Raw genomic sequence first — 19959 nt, forward strand, 5'->3', positions numbered from 1 at the left:
CCCCTCATCGGAAGGTCCTCACAACAGATTCCTCGACCTATGCTTGGGGGGGGGGCTCATCTCGACGGTCTCCATACTCAAGGCCACTTGACCAGCACGGATCGTCAGTGTCACATCAATATGTTAGAACTCAGAGCGATCTTCAGTGCTCTCAAAGCTTTTCAACATCTTCTTCACAACCAGGTAGTCCTCATCCGCCATGTACTATGTCAACAAGCAGGGAAGAATATAATCTCTCTCCCTTTGTCAAGAAGCGCTGAAGGTTTGAGACTGGGCAAACCTCCACAACACCTTCCTGAAAGCTGTCTACATCCAAGGATCGAAAAACTGTTTGGTGGACAAATTGAGTTGTCTTCTGCAACCTCACGAATTGACACTCAATTCTTCGCCTCTTCATCACATTTTTTTGCAGTGGAGGACTCCTCAGATAGATCTCTTTGCATCTCCCCACAACCACAAACTGCCTCAGTTGTGCTCCAGGATATATTCTTCTCATCGCCTCGAGGCAGATGCTTTTCTACTGGAATGGACGAATCTCCTCTATGCATTCCCTCCATTCCCTCTTATTCTCAAGACTCTAGTCAAGTTGAAGAACGATCATGTCACCATGATTGTGGCCGAGACAACCTTGGTATTCCCTTCTATTTCAACTCAGCAGCAGGGAGCCATACCTTCTACCAATTTTTCCGTCTCTGCTTACACAGAGTCAAGGATCTCTACTTCATCCCAACCTGCAGTCTTCACTTGACAGCTTGGTACCTCTCAACATAACTCCTCTTCAGTTTTCTCAACCTGTAAGAGACATTTTAGAGACTTCTAGAAAGCCTGCACTAGATAATTCTACCACCAAGAATAAATTAGTTTTTCTACGTAGTGCATCTCTCATGATAAGGAGCCTCAAGATTCCTCCATATCTTCTGTTCTGCATTATCTTTTGCCCTTATCCACCTCTGGCATCAAGTCTACATCGATCTGAGTCCATCTCAGTGCAATTGCTGCTTTCCATCAGTCTATTGAAGGGAAACCCCTCTCTTCTCATCCGATGGTTTCCAAATATATGAAAGGACTTTTCATTGTCAAACCTCCTCTCAAACCACCTCCAGTGGTTTGGGATCTCAGTTGTTTTTGCTCAGTTAATGAAGCTTCCATTTGAACCAATGTCTATTGCTCATCTGAAATATCTCATTTGGAAAGTGGTGTTCCTCATTGCCCTCACATCTGCTCGAAGAGTCAGTGAGTTGCAAACTTTAGTTGCTGATCCACCTTTCACAGTTTTCCATCATGACAAGGTGGTCCGACGTACTCATCCTAAATCCTTACCCTAAAGTGGTTTCTGAATTTCATATCAATCAATCTGTTGTACTTCCAGTGTTTTTTTCCAAGGCCTCATTCTCATCCTGGAAAATCAGCTCTTCATATTCTGAACTGTAAACGTGCTTTGGCCTTCTACTTAGAACGTACCAAACCACACCGATCTGCTCCTCAACTTTTTGTCTCCTTCGATCCAAACAAGTTGGGACATCCAATTTCTAAGTGTACCATCTCCAACTGGATGGCTGCTTGTATCTCTTTCTTCTATGTCCAGGCTGGACTGCATTTACAGAGTTGAATCACAGTCCACAAAGTCAGAGCCATGGTGGCTTCAGTAGCTTTCCTCAGATGCACTTTTATTGAGGAATTTGCAAAGCTGCCACCTGGTCCTCGGTTCATACCTTTACCTCTCATTATTGTCTGGATGTTTTCTCCAGACAGGATGGCCATTTTTGGCCAGAGAGTATTACAAAATTTATTCTCCTAAGTTGCCAACGCTCCCACCATCTCATTCTGGTTAGTTTGGAGGTCACCCATAAATTGAGAATAGGCTGCCTGCTTATCCTGGGATAAAGCACAGTTACTTACCATAATAGTTGTTATCCAGGGACAGCAGGCAGCTATTCTCACAACCCATCCACCTCCCCTGGTTATCTTCTCTGCTAGCTATCTGAACTGAGGAGCCTCGCCCTGTGCTGGGCAGGAAGGCACTCATGCATTCGCGGTGTGGCTGACTTGAAACTTCTGAAGTTTCTACAAGCAAGTATGCTTGCGAGGCTGTCCGCATCCGGACTCCGTGGATGATGTCACCCATATGTTGAGAATAGCTGCCTGCTGTCCCTGGATAACAACCGTTACGGTAAGTAACTGTGCTTAATAAGATGGCCAATAAAAACTGTGCAGAATATGACATTATGGTTGATTTTTCTTTTTGCCTTGATCTAAGAAGGTAACTCCTTTCTTAATTCACTTCCACTGGTTACCAGTTGAGGCAAGGGCTATATATACATTTTTTGTATTCTCTTTAAAATTCAGTATGAGTTTGCCCAATGATATAACATTCCTTGGTTGTATTTACACCTGTCTAAAAATTACACATTTGGAGAGCTTGCAACATTTTTCTTCACACAACACTAAGGAGATAAAATTAAGGAAACTTTTGGTATATCTTTTGCTTATCAAGCAGCTAAAGAACTGGAAAACTCTGCCAGATGATAACCGTTCTACTACAAATTATTGTTTATTTAGAAGCGAGTTTTTTATATTGAAAGTTTGTTTTAGATGGTTGTTGATGAATTTCATATTGATTATATTTTGTATTATCCCAGGACAAGCAGGTAGCATATTCTCACGTATGGGTGATGTCACCGATGGAGCCCCTGTACGGACCACTTAAAAGTACATCACCACTTTAAGTCTTTAGAAAGTTTGCGATAGCCCGAACCACGCATGTGCCTTCCTGTCTCACATAGGCGTGTGTTCGCTCAGTTTTTTAGTTTCCGCAGAGCTAAGAAGACGCGTTTTTTCAATGACCATTGATCTTTTCTCTTTAGCTGCCTTCCCGCTCTCATGAAATTGTGACTTTTAGTCATATTTCTTTTTCTTTTCTTTGTTCAAGGAAGCCTACACACGTATCCCAATTCATCCGGCTTCCAGGAAATACCTCCGTTTCCAAACTCATCAACGTCACTACCAGTACAAGATACTTCCCTGTGGCCTGGTGTCTTCTCCCAGAGTCTTTACGAAGTGCCTGATTGTAGTGGCCGCATCTCTCCGTTCACACAGCCTACAAGTCTTTCATTACCTGGATGACTGGTTGATCAAAGCTGTTTCATCTTCAGATTTTGGGTTTCGAGGTTAACTTCCCAAATCATATCTCCTTCCAACTCAAGCTCTTCAGTTCATTGGAACTATCCTGGACACCACTCTCATGAGAGCGTTTCTTCCTCAAGATCACCTTCAGGCAGAGCAGGATTAATTCTTTGAGAGCCCCTAGGCACACAAGTACACTGAGCCCCCCCTAGCCTTGCCCCGCCCCTGCCCCACCCCCATTTATCTGTTTTCTTATTTACTTCTTTATTTCCACTTGTATTTCTTTCTTTTCTTTAATTCAAAACAAGCAAAGATTAGCATTCCAGTGCAGTTGTTCTTCTATTCCACTCCCAAACATCTCTGAACAAATTCCTCTTCTTTCCCTTCCCACCTACTTACCCAGTACTTTAACTCTGAACCCTTTCCATACATATAGAAAAGTGTTCAAATATATTATAAAGCAGTAATATTATCCAAAATATAAGTCTATATTAATAACCATGTTTACAATGCCTCACTCTTCATCAAACAACTGTAACCCATATGTATGTATAAACAACCAAATTTGTAACTCCTCTAGTACGTTCCACTCCATGTATGTTAACTTGTAACGAAACAAGGCAAGCGGTCCACCAAAGAATCCAACATGAATCAAAAGAAGATTGGTAGAAAAAAAGGAGATTCAAATCAGGTTTATTCAAGGTGCTCCCAAGAACCATGCCCGATGCATTTTGTCAAACAAGGCTAGCCAATGCTAACAGAAAACCATGTCTTTTATACACACAGAATAGAGAATGACAGGGTGACAAAATTCATCACCGTTCCCGTCCCTGCGGATAACCGCGGGAAATAAACCCATGTCATTTTCTAGTGTCTATTTCATCCTCTGTCCTTCTACACCAGCATTATTCAAAGCAAAGCTTGCGGGTCAGTGGTTGTGGCCATTCATACTCTGATTCTTCCCTCTTTCCTTAAAAAATGACATGAAGATGGTTTCCCGCGGTTATCCGAAGGGATGGGAACGGTGATGAATTTTGTCACTGTGTCATTCTCTAACAGAGAACACAGATACACTCTCACCCAGTATGGAATAAGTAATCACAAACTAAAAATAGAAATATGTAGATAAAGGTTAAACTGAATTGCCAAGAAGCCAAACTGCAAACAGTGAAACACCACAGAAACAATGACACATAGCCTCCTAATACTCTGCAAAATATAAATATAGCAGATGTAAATTTGAAGAAACTGACACATTTTGATCACTATTGAAAATAAAATCATTTTTCCTACCTTTGTTGTCTGGTGATTTCATGAGTCTCTGGTTGCACTTCTTTCTGACTGTGCATACTTTCTTTTTTCCTCCTGCATGCTTCCTCTCCTCCAGACCTCATCCCAACCAACATCTCTCTCTGTTCTTCCATGAGTCCAACTTTATCTTCCTCTCTCCCTGCCCCTTCTTTCTTTCTTTCTCTCTCTCTTTCTCTCCCTGCCCCTTTCTTTCAGACTTTCTTTCTTTCTGCCCCTCCCATTTCTTTCTCTCTCTCCGCCACTGCTGCTGATTTTGCCAAGCCACAGCCCTCGATTTCCTCCTGCTTCCCTGACGTGATAGGCCCACAAGCCTTCTTGCCTGACGTCAAATTTGCCTTGGGGGGGAAAGTTGAGGCGTTCTGACAGTATGGGGGGAAGAGGAGGCTAGGCAAGAGATCGCTTCTCCCCTGCAGCCAAAATTGTCCTTTTCAGAGGGGACCCTAACATGGCAGATGGCCCGAAGTTTTCCCTCTGCCGCAACTTCCCATTTCCAATGGGGCAGATCGCGGCAGAGGAAAAACTTTGGAGTAGCCGCTAGCAACTTGTGAGAACAGCTGCCGTGTCGGGGCCACTCTGAAAAGGACAATGTAGGAGTTCAATAAAGAAGTTTGACCGCGGGGCCAACTGGATCTGTTAGGCCCAGGGCAGCTGCCCTGTTTGCTCCCCATTAACGCCAGCCCTAGGGCCCCCTGACAATTCCGGGCCTTAGGCACATGCCTTCTGGGCCTATCCTTTAAGCCGGCCCTGCCTTCAGGCTCTCATCCGTTTTTGTCAGCAAATACTTCCTCTTCACTCCATTTCTGCCAGACACTTGATGGTTCTTCTGGGCCACAAGGCTTCCACTTTGCATGTCACTCCACTGGCACGACTTCACCTTCACACTCCTCGGTGGACCCTTGCCTCTCAGTGGTCTCAAGCGACAGATCGTTTCTCACAGCACATCTCTGTAACATCATCTCTTCTGCAGTCACTTCAATGGTGGAGGACCTTCTTCAATCTATCCAGAGGTCTCCTTTTTCACTTAACCCCTCATCACAAGGTCATTACAACGGATGCATCCCCTTATGCTTGGGGGGGACGGGACGGGACATATGGACGATTTGCAGGCTCAGGGTCTTTGGATCGCCAGGGAGCAGAAATTTCACATCAGTTTCCTAGAACTCAGAGCCATGTATTATGCCCTCAAGGCTTTCCATCATCTTCTCTACCCACAAGTCCTCCTCCTTCACATGGACAATCAAGTAGTGATGCACTACATAAACAAGCATGGAGGTACGGGCTCTCTCCTGTTGTGTCAGGAGGCCCAGAAAATCTGGACTTGGGCGACAGCTTTTTTTGGAGGCTGTCTACATTCAAGGGGAGAAGAATTCTCTAGCAGACAACCTCAGCAAAATTCTTCAGCCTCACGAATGGACTCTCAACTCTGCAACTCTCCAGTTCATCTTTGTTCACCGGGACACTCCAAAAGTAGATTTGTTTGTGGCTCCTCACAATCACCAGTTTCCCCAATTTTGCTCCAGACTTTATTCTCTTCTCCGTCTGGAAGCCGATGCCTTTCTTCTGGACTGGACAGGCCTGTTTCTATATGTATTCCCTCCAATTCCTCTCATGTTGAGGACTCTGTTCAAACTCAAACGAGAGGCAGCCACCATGATTTTCATTGTTCCAAGGTGGCCCAGGCAGCATTGGTTCTCCCTTCTACTTCAGCTCAGCTCCAGGGAACCAATTCCTCTTCCGGATTTTCCTACTTTGCTTACTCAGTGTCAGGAGTCACTTCTACATCCCAACCTGCAATCATTACACCTGACAGCTTGGTTTCTCTTGGGCTGAATTCTTCTGAATTACATCTCTCTCAGCCAGTTCGACATATTATTGATGCCTCCGGGAAACAAGCCACCCAACAATGTTACCAACAAAAGTGGACTAGGTTTTCTTCCTGGTGTCTTCTTCATCATCATGATCCCACTTCACTAGCAGTGGAATTCGTGTTAGATTATCTACTTCATTTATCTGATTCTGGTCTCAAGCCTACATCTATCAGAGTCCATCTCAGTGCTATTACAGCTTTTCACATGCCAGTCGAGGGAAAGCCTCTTACTTCTCATCCTTTGGTCTTCAGATTCATGAAAGGACTTTTCAAGGTGAAACCACCTCTCAAGCCTCCACCGGTCGTATGGGCCCTTAATGTGGTTCTTTCCAGTTTGATGAAGCCACCATTTGAACCAATGGCCACAGCTCATCTCAAGTTTCTCAGCTGGAAAGTTATTTTTCTGATTGCTCTCATCTCTGCCAGGAGGGTAAGTGAGTTACAAGCATTGGTGGCAGATCCACCCTTCACTGTCTTTCACTATGATAAAGTGGTTCTACGCACGCGTCCAAAGTTTCTACTGAAAGTTGTCACGGAGTTCCATATCAATCCATCGATTGTTCTACCAGTATTTTTTCCTAAATTGCAGGAGAGAGCAGGAGAAAAGCAGCTACAGAGAGAGGCAGAGGGAGAGAGAAGCCAAAGGGGGAAAAAAAAAGAAAAAAGAACAGGAGAGAGAAGCAGAGGCAGGAGACCAAGAGGGGAATCGGTGAGAGTTAGCTTTGCCCACCCCCAACGTCAACCACCAAAGCTTCCCCTTAAAAGGGGAGGGGCTAACGGAGTGGAGCTGATCGAAGCAGGAGAAAAGCAGCTACAGAGAGAGGGAGAGAGAAGCCAAAGGGGGAAAAAACAGAAAAAAGAGCAGGAGAGAGAAGCAGAGGCAGGAGATCAAGAGGGGAATCGGTGAGAGTTAGCTCTGCCCACCCCCAACGTCAACCACCAAAGCTTCCCCTTAAAAGGGGAGGGGCTAACGGAGTGGAGCTGATCGAAGCAGGAGAAAAGCAGCTACAGAGAGAGGCAGAGGGAGAGAGAAGCCAAAGGGGGAAAAAAGCAGATAAAAGAGCAGGAGAGAGAAGCAGAGGCAGGAGACCAAGAGGGGAATCGGCGAGTTAGCTCCGCCCACCCATGATGTTGACCACCGAAGCTGTGCCTTAAAATGGGAGGGGCCAACGGAGCAGAGTTGATCTGAGCAGGAGAAAAGGGATACAAGAGGAAAAAGAACAAAGAACTGGCGTGGCTCACTATAGAGGTGAAGGAAGCAATCAGAGACAAGAAAACTTCATTTAAGTAATGGAAAAGATCAAAAACGGACAAAAACTGGAACAAGCACAAACATCAATGCAGGTGCCATAAGGTGGTAAAAGGGGCCAAAAGAGACTACGAGGAAAAAATAGCCAAGGAGGCGAAGAACTTCAAGACTTTCTTTCGATATATTAAGGGGAAACGACCGGCCAAGGAAGCAGTGGGACTGTTGGATGACCATGGAATAAAGGGAGCGCTAATAGAGGACAAAGCAATCTCCGAAAAACTGAACACATTTTTTGCGTCTGTATTTACCGAAGAAGATGTACACAGCATACCGGAACTCATCAGGCTATATGCTGGAAACGAAGACGGAAAGCTGACAGGATTGACGGTCAGTCTAGAGGAGGTGTGTAAGCAGATTGATAGGCTTAAGAGCGATAAATCCCCGGGACTGGATGGCATCCATCTGAGGGATATCAAGGAACTGAAAGGAACCATAGCTGAACTGCTCAACTAATAGCCATAGCTCAACTAATACCATAGCTCAACTAAAAGCCAATCTGTCGATCAAATCGAGAAAGATTCCGAAAGACTGGAAGGTGGCGAATGTTACGCCGATCTTCAAGAAAGGTTCGAGGGGAGATCCGGGAAACTACAGACCTGTGAATCTGACCTCAGTACTGGGAAAGATGGTAGAGTCACTGATAAAGGACAGCATCATTGATCACCTTGACGGACACAGACTGGACGCATTACTCCAGGTGAGGGCGCACCAAGGCCCGGTACAGCGGCATGATAACCTTCTCTGATCTGTTCGTGATCCCCTTCTTATCATTCCTAGCATTCTGTTTGCCCTTTTTGCCGCCGCCGCACATTGTGTGGACATCTTCATCGACTTGTCAATCAGAACTCCCAAGTCCCAAGCACTGGTCGCCGTATATGAAGAAGGACACGGTACTACTCGAAAAGGTCCAGAGAAGAGCGACTAAGATGGTTAAGGGGTTGGAGGAGCTGTTGTACAGCGAAAGATTAGAGAAACTGGGCCTCTTCTCCCTCGAACAGAGCAGATTGAGAGGTGAGCAGAATGATTGCACACATGCGTACTAATAGCTTTCTAGGATTGTAAAATGAAATTAAAAAAATAATGATGCAAAATATTTTCATAAAATCCAAAATCTTATTTTTTATTAGATATCAATATTAGGTCATAAGAGTACGCAATTAATTTTATTAGCAAATCAATTGAGTATCTTTTGCATCAGAGAATTATTATAGAAGCCAAACGTGGCTTTCTCCTAACAATTCTAAAGTTTTTTGCAGTTACATGTCCATATATAACTTTTGGTTTAGTGACATCATCAAGTCTGACGACCAATAACATTTCTATGGGTGGTCTTAAAGTTTAGACAAAGAAACATTCCTCCATGTTTAAAAGTTATACAAAGTTTTCAGAAAATTACTTTTGATTTCTGAATTAACATTATAACATTCAAGAGAATCTATAATTATTAACATGGTGCTGATAAATTCTCAGCCCTTCCATGCTGACAAGCTCTGAGCCTTAAAGAAAAAACAAACTCCTAAGCTGACAGATTCAAATTGCATGGCCTTACACAGAAACCTTACTCTGAAGAAAAAGGGGGGTTAAATCCCCGTCTCCTCTTCCTGAAGCGTGGGCTTCCAATGCCCCCCTTCTCCCTATTCTTGAGACTGACTCTAATCACTTCCAGATGTCGTGCTCATGATTTTTCCTTAGTGTTTTTTCTTATAAACCATTTATATATTACATTCATGGGCCCCAAACATTCATAATTTCATTCATATCTTGGCCATTCATACTTCATACATTTTATATCTCAGTTTGGAATATGGAGTCTAATATGCTTTTCCTAACTGGCCTGAGCACATCTGTTAACAATTAGAACCACGAGGCTAAAGGCGGGAAGCTGAACAAAGAACAGAAACTATTCACTGGCACAAGATGCTGGCCTAAGACAGGACAGTCATAGTACATACAAAGAACCTAAACTGGACTCCATGTAATCATGATTTCCACCATGATTTAGCTCAACAGCAAAGTACACAAGAAAACACCATTCTTTTCCTTATATTAATCTTTAGTGTGTTTTTTTTCTTCTGGCCTTAGCTACATTATATTTAAATGTTTTATTCACCTGTTTTTCCGTACGCTTCTATTTGGGCGCGGTCCTTAACTAACACAGATGTTTGTCTAACTAGAATTACCCAGAATCATACGAAAAACTGGTGCTACAAAAATACTGCACTATCATGCTTCTGACATCCATCTCAATATCGTCCCATAACGAGCCACGACAGAGGGGACATGATTCAAGATACTGAAGGGGATAGACTTAGTTGATAAGGACAGGTTGGTCACCCTCTCCAAGGTAGGGAGAACGAGAGGGCACTCTCTAAAGTTGAAAGGGGATAGATTCCATACAAACGTAATGAAGTTCTTCTTCACCCACAGAATGGAAGAAAGCTGGAACGTTCTTCCGGAGGCTATTATAGGGGAAAACACCCTCCAGGGATTGAAGACAAAGTTAGACAAGTTCCTGCTGAATAAGAAACTGCGCTGGTAGGGCTAGTCTCAGTTAGGGTGCTGGTCTTTGACCAGAGGGCCACCGTGTGAGTGGACTGCTGGGCATGATGGACTACTGGTCTGACCCAGCAGCGGCAATTCTTATGTTCTTATGTTTTGCATATTTTGGATTATAAACATGCTTTGGCCTATTATATCGACCGGACAAAGGGCTCCTTTTATAAAGCCGCGTTAGTGGCTTTATCGCACGCAACGTTTTAGCGCACACTAATCCCCGCTCTAGCTGAAAAAGTACCACCTGCTCAAGAGGAGGCGGTAGCAGCTAGCGTGGCTGGCAAATTAGTGCACGCTATTACACGCGTTAAACCGCTAACGCGGCTTCGTAAAAGGAGCCCAAAGCCTCATTGTACTTCTCCCCATTCATCTCATTTGATCCAAACAAATTTGGGGCATCCTGTTTCCAAACGGATGATTTCCAAGTGGTTGGCTGCTTGTATTTTGTTCTATTACACTCAGACTGGACTGGCACTTGAGAGTCGTGTCACAGACCACAAGTCAGAGCCATGGCAGCTTCTGTTGCTTTTCTCAGATCTACTCCCATTGAGGAAATCTGTAAAGCTGCCACCTGGTCCTCAGTTCATACATTCACTTCTCACTATTGTCTGGAGTCCTCCTCCAGATGGGATGGGCACTTCGGCCAATCTGTATTACAAAATTTATTTTCTTAAAGACCAACACTCCCACCATCCCATTCTTGTTAACTTTGAGGTCACCCATACGTGAGAATATGCTGCCTGTTTGTCTTGTGATAAAGCACAGTTACCTATCGTAACAGGTGTTATCCAGGGACAGCAGGCACATAGTCTCACAACCCATCCACCTCTCTGGGTTGGCTTCTTAGCTGGCTTATCTTAACTGAGGGACTGCGGGTCTACGTTGGGCGGGAAGGCACTTGGGCATGCACGGTTCGGGCTATTGCAAACTTTCTAAAGACTTAAAGTGGCGATGCACTTGTAAAGTGGTCCGTACTGGGGCTCCGTTGATTTCATCACCTATATACGAGAATATCTGCCTGCTGTTCCTGGATAATACCTGTTACAGTAAGTAACTGTGAGTTTTGTACTACATGGTGTTGTAACCATTTTCTTGCTTTGTAAACCACAGTGAACCACTTTCAGAAGTATTTGTGGTATATAAGAATTAATTATGTTATATTATCTCTGTAATAATAGACTATATCCTAAATATTTGTGTTTCTCTGTTGCTCAAGGTGCTACCAATGCAATGCTGGATAATCGGTGCCTAATAGCATCATCCCCCCATCATAGCTCTATGTTAAAGAGCACTACGTTTACTGTACATTCTAGAAGCCCATCAAATGATTTGACATATGACAACTCGAGAAGAAATAAATTTTCTGAAGAACATCTTAAGAAACTTTTGGAAGAGTGTTCAGAGCAAGTGAAAGACTTACAAAGAAGATTAAATGAAGTGAGTTGTAGATTTGACTTTAGGATATTTTGGTATTTTATTTTTTTATTCAGTTTTTAAAACATTAACAGTGTGATTCAACAGTCATCATAAGGGCAGTAAAGATTAAGCAACTGATTAGTGACTTTGTGGCATTTATATTCCTTCCTTCCTAAAACTCCTCCCCTTGTTACCCATTCTACAACTAGTAATATCCCTATAGACAGCATCATGTCAGTAGGTGTTTTAGACACCAAAGTGCATAAATCTAGCTGTTTAAATATTACCTCCACCTATTAGGGATAAATTATGTCTGTTTTAGCAGCTTGTTGGATATACATAGAAAATGAGAGGTCAGAATCGAAGACCACTCCAAGGTTGTGAGCAGAGGAGACTGGAACAATGACAGTATTATTTACAGAGATGGAGAAAGGAGGAGGAGGAGGAGGAACAGAGGGTTTAGGAGGAAAGAAGAGCAGCTCAGTCTTGGACATGCTTAGTTTCAGATGACTATTATATAGTTTTAATATAACAGGCTATTCATAGACTGGTTTTAACTTATAACTCCCATGTACACATATGCCAGTCTTCCTTTTTAGATCCCCAGAGGGCTAGAGAACTCTTATGGTTTATGTGAACCAAATCACAAAAAACCCGATCGTCATAGGATCAATATTTTCCACCTTTTTAATATTTTTTTGTATTATAATAACTTTTGTTAATTTTTAAGCTGTAGCATACATAACTTAATGTTAACAGCCGATTTTTGGGAGCGCCTCTACCAATACCACATGTTTCAAGAATACTTTTCATCAGGGTTGAGGCTCCCTTATTTAATCTAAAAACAAATACAAAAATATACGGTCTTAGCCAATGAGAATAACAATAATTTACTTTAAATTTATTTTAAATTTATATTCTATATATACTGACCAGGACCTCTCATTTATTATATATAACTTAAATTATAGTAACTTACTATCGTGCTTCAAAGAAACCGCTCCTCTCCATAAGATATCATGTTTGGATGGCGTCTGTCGTCGGTTCCGGTTTAAAACCAAAATTTCAAACCAAAACTAGTTCTATGATAGGAGCGGAACTCTCCTGAAGGACAGATGAGTACTGACCTAAAATGACAATATTAACCTGAAAACCTCAATGATATTAATGCTGTTAAAAAACTTTAATTTAGACTAAAGACATCCAGTCAATTTCCTCATTCAGCCCATTGAGAGCCAAAGTATTTAAAGAATAAATCCATTTTTGTTCCTTAGTATTCAGAGCTTTTTTATAATTTCCACCCTCCCTCCCTACTTGTACTTTATCAATAACACACCATTTTATATCCTGCCAAGTATGGTTCTTAAGTTTCCAATGATTTACATTACATTAGTGGCTTCTATTCCGCCTGTTCCTTGCAGTTCTAGGCGGATTATAAAAGAGCTAACTGGACATTTTGCAAATTAGATAACAAGTAAAACAACTGGACATTTCTAGGCAATATTACAAATTAGATAACAGTTAAGATAACTGGACATTTCCAGGAGCATTAACAAATAAGATAGCTGGACATTTCCAGGAGCATTACATTTTAGGGTACTGTTGATATTTTGGAGTGGAAGAGAATACCAGAGGAACGGTGGAATTGAGAGAGGTTTTATCAGTGAGGGGAGGGATGATGGGTGGGGTTAAGGTGACCGGATAAATTTTTTGAATAGCAGGGTTTTGATTTCTTTTCGAAATGTTTTGAGGTTGCATGTTGTTGTCAGCAGGTTGGAGATGGAGTGGTCGAGTTTTGCTGTTTGCGTTGCAAGTAGGTTGTCAAACATCTTCTTGCGTTGAGTACTTCTTGCGTTGATTTACTACTGGGGCCGTGTCTGTCTCAGTATTAATTCTAGATTTATGCTCATTAAGCCGTATTTTTACCGATCTATAGGTTCTACCCACATACACCTTAGCACATGGGCATTGGATAATATAAATGACATTCATTGTTGCACAATTGGTAATCCCTTTTGAATAAATTTCTTGTACCATCTGTGGAGGAACCCATATTTTGCCCGACATAGTAAGGGAACACCACTGACAGTGCCCACACGCTTCATGATATCCACGTTGAAAAGATGGATAAGGGCTGTGGATAATTTCACCTATGTTACGCAAACAATGGGCGCTCAGGCATATCCTTTAATAGTTGTATTACATGCCAATGTTTAAGAATTAAATATTTTATTTTCATAGATAACGTCATAGATAAAATTAGGGAAATAGGTATAAGGTTAGGGCAGTTACACACGTGAGGAAGCAGCTGGCGTGGAGGGCCAGGGTTTGGATTCACATCCCCAGCAGAGAATTTATTCAGGTACTCAAGAATTTCTTTGATAATGACAAGTACAGATGAGTCAACCTGCAGACAAAACTCTCTTAAAATACAAAGGCTTCAACTCTACACAGCTCTGTGTTTCACCATCGGTGTCTTCAGGAGTTGAAATCCAAGCTTTGCTGCAGGTCACACCTTTAAAACCACCGCTGCATGATCAGTGCTATACAATACAGAAATCAACAAACTTAATACAAAAAGTTCTTCACTGCTAAACACTGAACTCAATTTTTTAACAAAAAAGATTTTATACTTACAATTTTCATACTTTAACCAACCACCAAATTTGGAAGGGAATGTCCCAGTTCTAATCCATTAAGCAGTACAATCAAGTAGTCATGCTGTCAGGGCAGCCTAATCTTTTTTTCAACAAGAGGAGAAGGGAGGGACTGCCTTATCTCTCTTACAGATCTTAAAATTTATAGGGACAGCCATTCCACCTCTGTATTTAACCCTCTAAGCCTAAGATTATTCAATTGAAAGATAAAACACTGTTCCTTTCTCTAAAGCACACTAGAAAGCACAAAGAAATTTGATCATGTTACCCCCTTACTAATTAAATCACACTGGCTTCCTATAACCCACCGAATTACCTTTAAAATACTATTTTTGGTTTTCAAAACATTAAGCTTCAATGAACCCCAATTTATTGCAAAAATGATTGTCCCACACAAATCTGCTCGTTCACTAAGATCCTCTTCATTAAATTTGTTATCAGTCCCTTCATTAAGAATCATAGGCACAAGACGCAATGATATATTCTCTGTAAAAGCGCCCACACTGTGGAACTCCCTTCCAAATTTTATTAAAAACGAAAAAGACCTTGTTGCGTTTAAGAAAATTTTAAAAACATATTTATTCCAGGACGCATTTGACCTATAAAACATAGTCTTTTTTAGGTTTCCATACCCTTCTTTTTCATCTTAACCCATCTTCACCCAATGTGTTTTTACCCTTGGATGTTAAACTTTAATAGATAACAAAATTGTAACTTCTTCCCTTGCTTCCCACCCCTTCATGTTCGTCAACCTTTGTCAGTTTCTTAAGTGATTTTTGTCAACTAAATGTATGTCTGTCTTTTAATTGATTTTTATTAACTAAATGTATCTTAATTGATTTTTATTAACTAAATGTATTGCCACACTCTGATGGTTTTTAATTGTACATCGCTTAGGTATTGTGATAAGCGATTCATCAAATAAAGGTAAACTTGAAACTTGAAACTTGAAACTAGATATATCACCCCCCCCCCTCATCTTCAACATTACTTGCTGGAATACTACAAATCTTAAATTATTGATCACATGGCCACAGTTCCTCCAATGCTAAACTAAAGGTGCTTCCTCTTTATTCAAACGTATGTTTCTCAAATGTTCAGCTATGCAAACAGCTCTCTAAGTATGCCCAATATAGATCTTAAAGCAGGGGCAAAAAACACCATATATCACCTGCTTTGTAGTACAATATATATGAGTCTTTAAATAAAACCATCCTCCAGTTTTCAGATTTTGCACTTTGTCATTCTCAATGGCATAGTCACAATATTGAAGATCACTAAATTAATGGCCTCAAAAATAAATCTTCTGAGTGAAGGCAATAATCAGATCAGAAACAAAAATAAATGCCACACTCTCATACACCTTAATATTCTAAATTTTACTTGCTTGCTTGCTTCTATTTCTTCTCATATAAAATAGAAACTCTTTTATTCTTTTCACTCATCATGAGCATAATGTTATTCAATTTATCACTCTTTCTATCCAATGGTCTCAGCGGTTACAACATATTATCCCAGGACAAGCAGGCAGACTATTCTCACATATGGGTGATGTCATCCACGGAGTCCGGATGCGGACAGCCTCACAAGCATACTTGCTTGTAGAAAACTTCAGAAGTTTTGAGTCAGCCGTACCGTGCATGCGCGAGTGCCTTCCTGCCCAGCACAGGGCGAGTCTCCTCAGTTCAGATAGCTAGTAGAGGAGCCAACCAGGGGAGGTGGGTGGTTTGTGAGAATAGCTGCCTACTGTCCCTGGATAACAACTTTTACATGCACAGTTTCTGCGTTTTCCCCCTTTGCCTCCACTTCTACCGGAGACACTTTTGGCATGTCTGGTCCCCCTCAAACGGGTACGACCCACGCTGCATGGAACCGCAAGCGCAGCATCGGGAGAGAATGGCTCATTCTTTGACTAATAGCACCAATACTGTGGCAAGCGGTGCGGCTTTCGCCGTCAGTGCCTATTTGCACCTGCAAGTGTCAGAAATTGTGTCAGGCATTTCTGGTTGACAGAGGCTGTGCCTGCTTCTTCCACATTTAATCCAGTGATGCAGATGGGATCTGCCCTTCCTCTGGATGCCAGCGTGCCTTGGGATTTTACATTCGGTGACACCGGAGAGCAGCCTTATGGTTCCGCCATCGCTTCTGTCCCGGTCTCTGTCCCTTTGCTGTTGCAGGTTTGTCTACAGCGTCCACTAGTGTGGCTTTTCTGGCGGATCTTAAAGAGGGATCCCACTGATGGCGGGTCACCTGTACTTGGGGCTGTCCTGGCTGGGCGCAGGTTCTTCCTGTCTGTCCGGTCACCTGTCCTCCTTTTTGAGTCCTCAGGGTCTTGAACCTGATTTCGGACCTCTGGCTGCTGGCAGAATGTTCTTCTTGAGTGATCAGCGCCACTGCTCACTTCCTTTCTGGACTTTCCATACTGGGATAGGATGCCTTTAGTGACTTGGGATCTCAGAAGGGTCTCCTTATTTGTACCGGGATCTTAGCGCACTGGCATCCCATTGACCTGGAATTCTCCATGCATATAGTTTTGCCGGCGGTAGTTTCAGCTGTGGCACAAGTCACTACACACACTTTCTTGCTCTCTGTTGGAGGGGTTGTCCTACCATGGGTTCAGGACAAGCAGGAGGATAGGCAGGTGGATTTTGTACTCAAATGCCTTTTAAATTTCGCAGCAGCGGAAGTAAGAGCAATATCAGTCTCCTCCTTTGTTGCCAGTGCATGGTGCTCCGAGTTCAGCTGGGATCTTGAGGGGGTTGTCCTTCGGGACTTTAATTTCCTTGTTTCCATGGGGACTTGTTTAGCGGATTCCTTCCATGTCGTGGTGAAGGTTTTGCTAAACTTGGAGCTTTTTCAGTCTCTGCCCAGCACAGATGTGGATTAGCCGGTAGTCCGGTGTTTCTTCTTCTACGGCTACGCTGAGTTGGTTGCCTTTCAGAAGTTTGCTCCTGTTTGGCCAAGGTTTCGCAGATCTGGCCAGTGGGCAGGGCCGTAAGCCTACAGTGTTTCACGGGTCGAAACTGGGCAATCAAGGTTTTTTGTCCTTCCAGGAGACTTCTCCAGTACTCCTGACCCTGACTACTGGGTACCGGTTCAGAGCACCTTCCAGACCTCATTTTAGAGATCAGGCGTGACATCAGTTTTCCAACAACCATCCTCTTGCCCATCCCACGCGGGAGTTCTGATGCCAGGGCTTTGGATTCTCTTCCTCGGATTGGGGGTTGCCTCTCGGCCTACCTGATGGAGTGGCAGAGGATGATTTCAGACCTGGGGTCCTCAAAGTGCTCAGACTGGGTCTCTGCTTTAAATTTTTTCCTGACCTCTGTCAGATTTCTCCCTGTTCTTGCCCACGGGATATCTGGATCAAGCCTAGTGCATGCGGGCCACGGTTCAATGATTGCTGGATCTGGCAGTGATGATTCCGGTTCCTCATGAAGTCTTGGGCTCCGGGAGCTGCTCGATATTCTTCATCTTGCCAAAGGAAGGATCCAGTGATCAGAGGCCTGTTCTGGAATTCAAGTCCGTGGATACCTTTCTGCATGTACCCCGTTTCTGGATGGGAACATTGCGTTCAGTTTTGGCGGCGGTAGTGCCTGGAGAATTCTTGGCTTTCCTGGATCTCATGGAAGCTTACTTCCTCATCCTGAATTTTCAGGGGCACAGGGGGTTTCTGTGGTTTCCGGGACTCGGTCAGCTTTGTTCATTTGCAGCTCTGCCCTTTGGGCTGATGACAGAGCCATGTTCTTTCCTGCTACTCATGGGAGTGGTGGCTGCCCACCTGCGCTTGCAGGGCATGCTAGGCCTTACGTACCCAGATGACTGGCTCCCCTCAATGAAGGAGGGCCGACAGGCGATTCACCAGGTGGTGTACTTGCTGGAGCGTCTAGGGCACAAGTGTCAAAGTTGGTCTTCGAGGGCCGCAATCCAGTCAGGTTTTCAGGATTTCCCCAATGAATGCATGAGATCTATTAGCATACAATGAAAGCAGTGCATGCAAATAGATCTCATTCATATTCATTGGGGAAATCCTGAAAACCCGACTGAATTGTGGCCCTCGAGGAAAGACTTTGACACCCCTGGTCTACGGTGTTCAACTGGAGAAGATTCATCGATTACCCCCGCAGACATTGGATTATCTGGGAGTCTGGTTTCAGAAGACCATGAACCAGGTGTTTCTTCCGGACTTCAGGCCACTCTGGCTACAGAGTGCCTTTGGGCCCTGTTGTAGGTTCCGGCGCTGCTGGCCTGGCAGTACCTACAAGTCTTGGGTCTCATCATGGTTGTGACCATGGATGTATTTCTGTGGGTCAGAGCGCGACTTCGACCTCTTCAGCTGTCTCGCCTGGATCGTTGGATCTTCGAGTGAACTTCGCTGGGTGTGACGTTACCTGGGTTACTGGCAGCCTGCAGTCGCATACTATGGGCCTCCTGTGACGCTAGGCAGCCAGTTTTCCTCTGAGGGTCCTGGGCTAAAAGACCCTGCTGACAGACAAGAGTTGTCCGGTTGGGGGCAGTTTACAACACTGTCCTGGTGCAGGGCCGGTGGACAGTGCTGAAGCATTGCTGTTCCATCAATCGCTTGGAACTTTGATCACTCTGGCCCTCTTGCAGGTTCAATTCTTCCACTATTCCATCAATGTTTATACAGTAAGTTTTAGAGAACATCCATTTACTTTAAGTCTGTTTCCTACATCTGTTCCTTAATGAACATTCTATCATACAATACAAAGGAAAAAATCACAACCCCACGTGTAAACTATGGGAACATAAAAAGGAATGGGTAAGGGATATAGGTCAAACAAGTTCAAGTTCACTTTATTTTTGATGAATCGCCTATTTAAAACATTCTAAGCGATGTACAATTAAAAAACAAATTATAAGAGAACATACAATCATATTAGTAATACATTAATAACAGCAAAAAAAATATTTGTTAAATAATTACATAAAACAGAAAAGATCTCTATACATAATGTTAAAAACAAACATGAAAGGAGGGAAAGGGGGGAAAAAGTTACAAATTTTTCTCTTAATGAAGGAAAAAAAACATTTATTAGGGGAAAAAAAAAACAAAGGGAGGGGAAAAGAAAAAAGAAAAAAAAAAAAAGAGATTAATTAATCAATAAAGGCATCATTGAATAAGAAAGTTTTTAAAAGTTTTTTAAAAGAGACAAGATCTCTATCCTTTCTAATAAAAAGAGGCAGAGTGTTCCAGAGTTGGGGAGCTAAAACAGAGAACATATCGTTTCTCCTTGTTCCCACAATTTTTAAGGAAGGGACCAATAATAACTCTTGTTGTGACGATCGAAGAGATCGATTTGAATGATATGGAATAATCATTCTGGATATAAATTGAGGGGTATTATATAGTAGGACCTTAAAGACTAGAAATGCTATTTTAAATGTTATTCTATGATTAATAGGTAGCCAGTGTGACTTAATAAGAAGGGGTGTTACGTGGTCGTATTTTTTTGCTTTATGTATAAGTTTTATGGCAGTATTTTGGATTATTTGGAGTCTTTTCTTTTCTTTTTGGGAAATATTATATAATAAAGAATTACAGTAGTCTAATTTGGAAATGATCATAGAATGAACAAGGATATTAACAGATTTTGGTTCTAGAAAGGATGAAATAGAAACCACTGTAAGGGGGTTCAGTATACATTTCATTACAAAATACTGGGGTCCAGTATACATTTCATTAGAAAGGACTTTTATGC

At 42.6% G+C, this 19959-nt stretch overlaps 1 protein-coding gene across 22 annotated transcripts in view; it reads left to right on the plus strand.

Annotated features, from left to right (window-relative positions):
• The window catches only part of CCDC158 (coiled-coil domain containing 158), a 1147529-nt gene that overhangs the window by 148055 nt on the left and 979515 nt on the right, over positions 1–19959 (plus strand). For all 22 annotated transcript variants that reach the window (XR_004536446.1, XR_004536447.1, XM_033914104.1 and 19 more), the window contains one exon: positions 11380–11600. Coding sequence is in view for 20 of the 22 variants with exons in the window: in XM_033914104.1 (XP_033769995.1) it covers positions 11380–11600 (221 nt within the window). In the remaining 2 variants the exon portion in view is untranslated. The remainder of the gene's footprint in view (positions 1–11379; positions 11601–19959) is intronic.

This window comes from Geotrypetes seraphini, chromosome 1 (assembly GCF_902459505.1).
Source record: "Geotrypetes seraphini chromosome 1, aGeoSer1.1, whole genome shotgun sequence".
Lineage (NCBI taxonomy): Eukaryota > Metazoa > Chordata > Amphibia > Gymnophiona > Dermophiidae > Geotrypetes > Geotrypetes seraphini.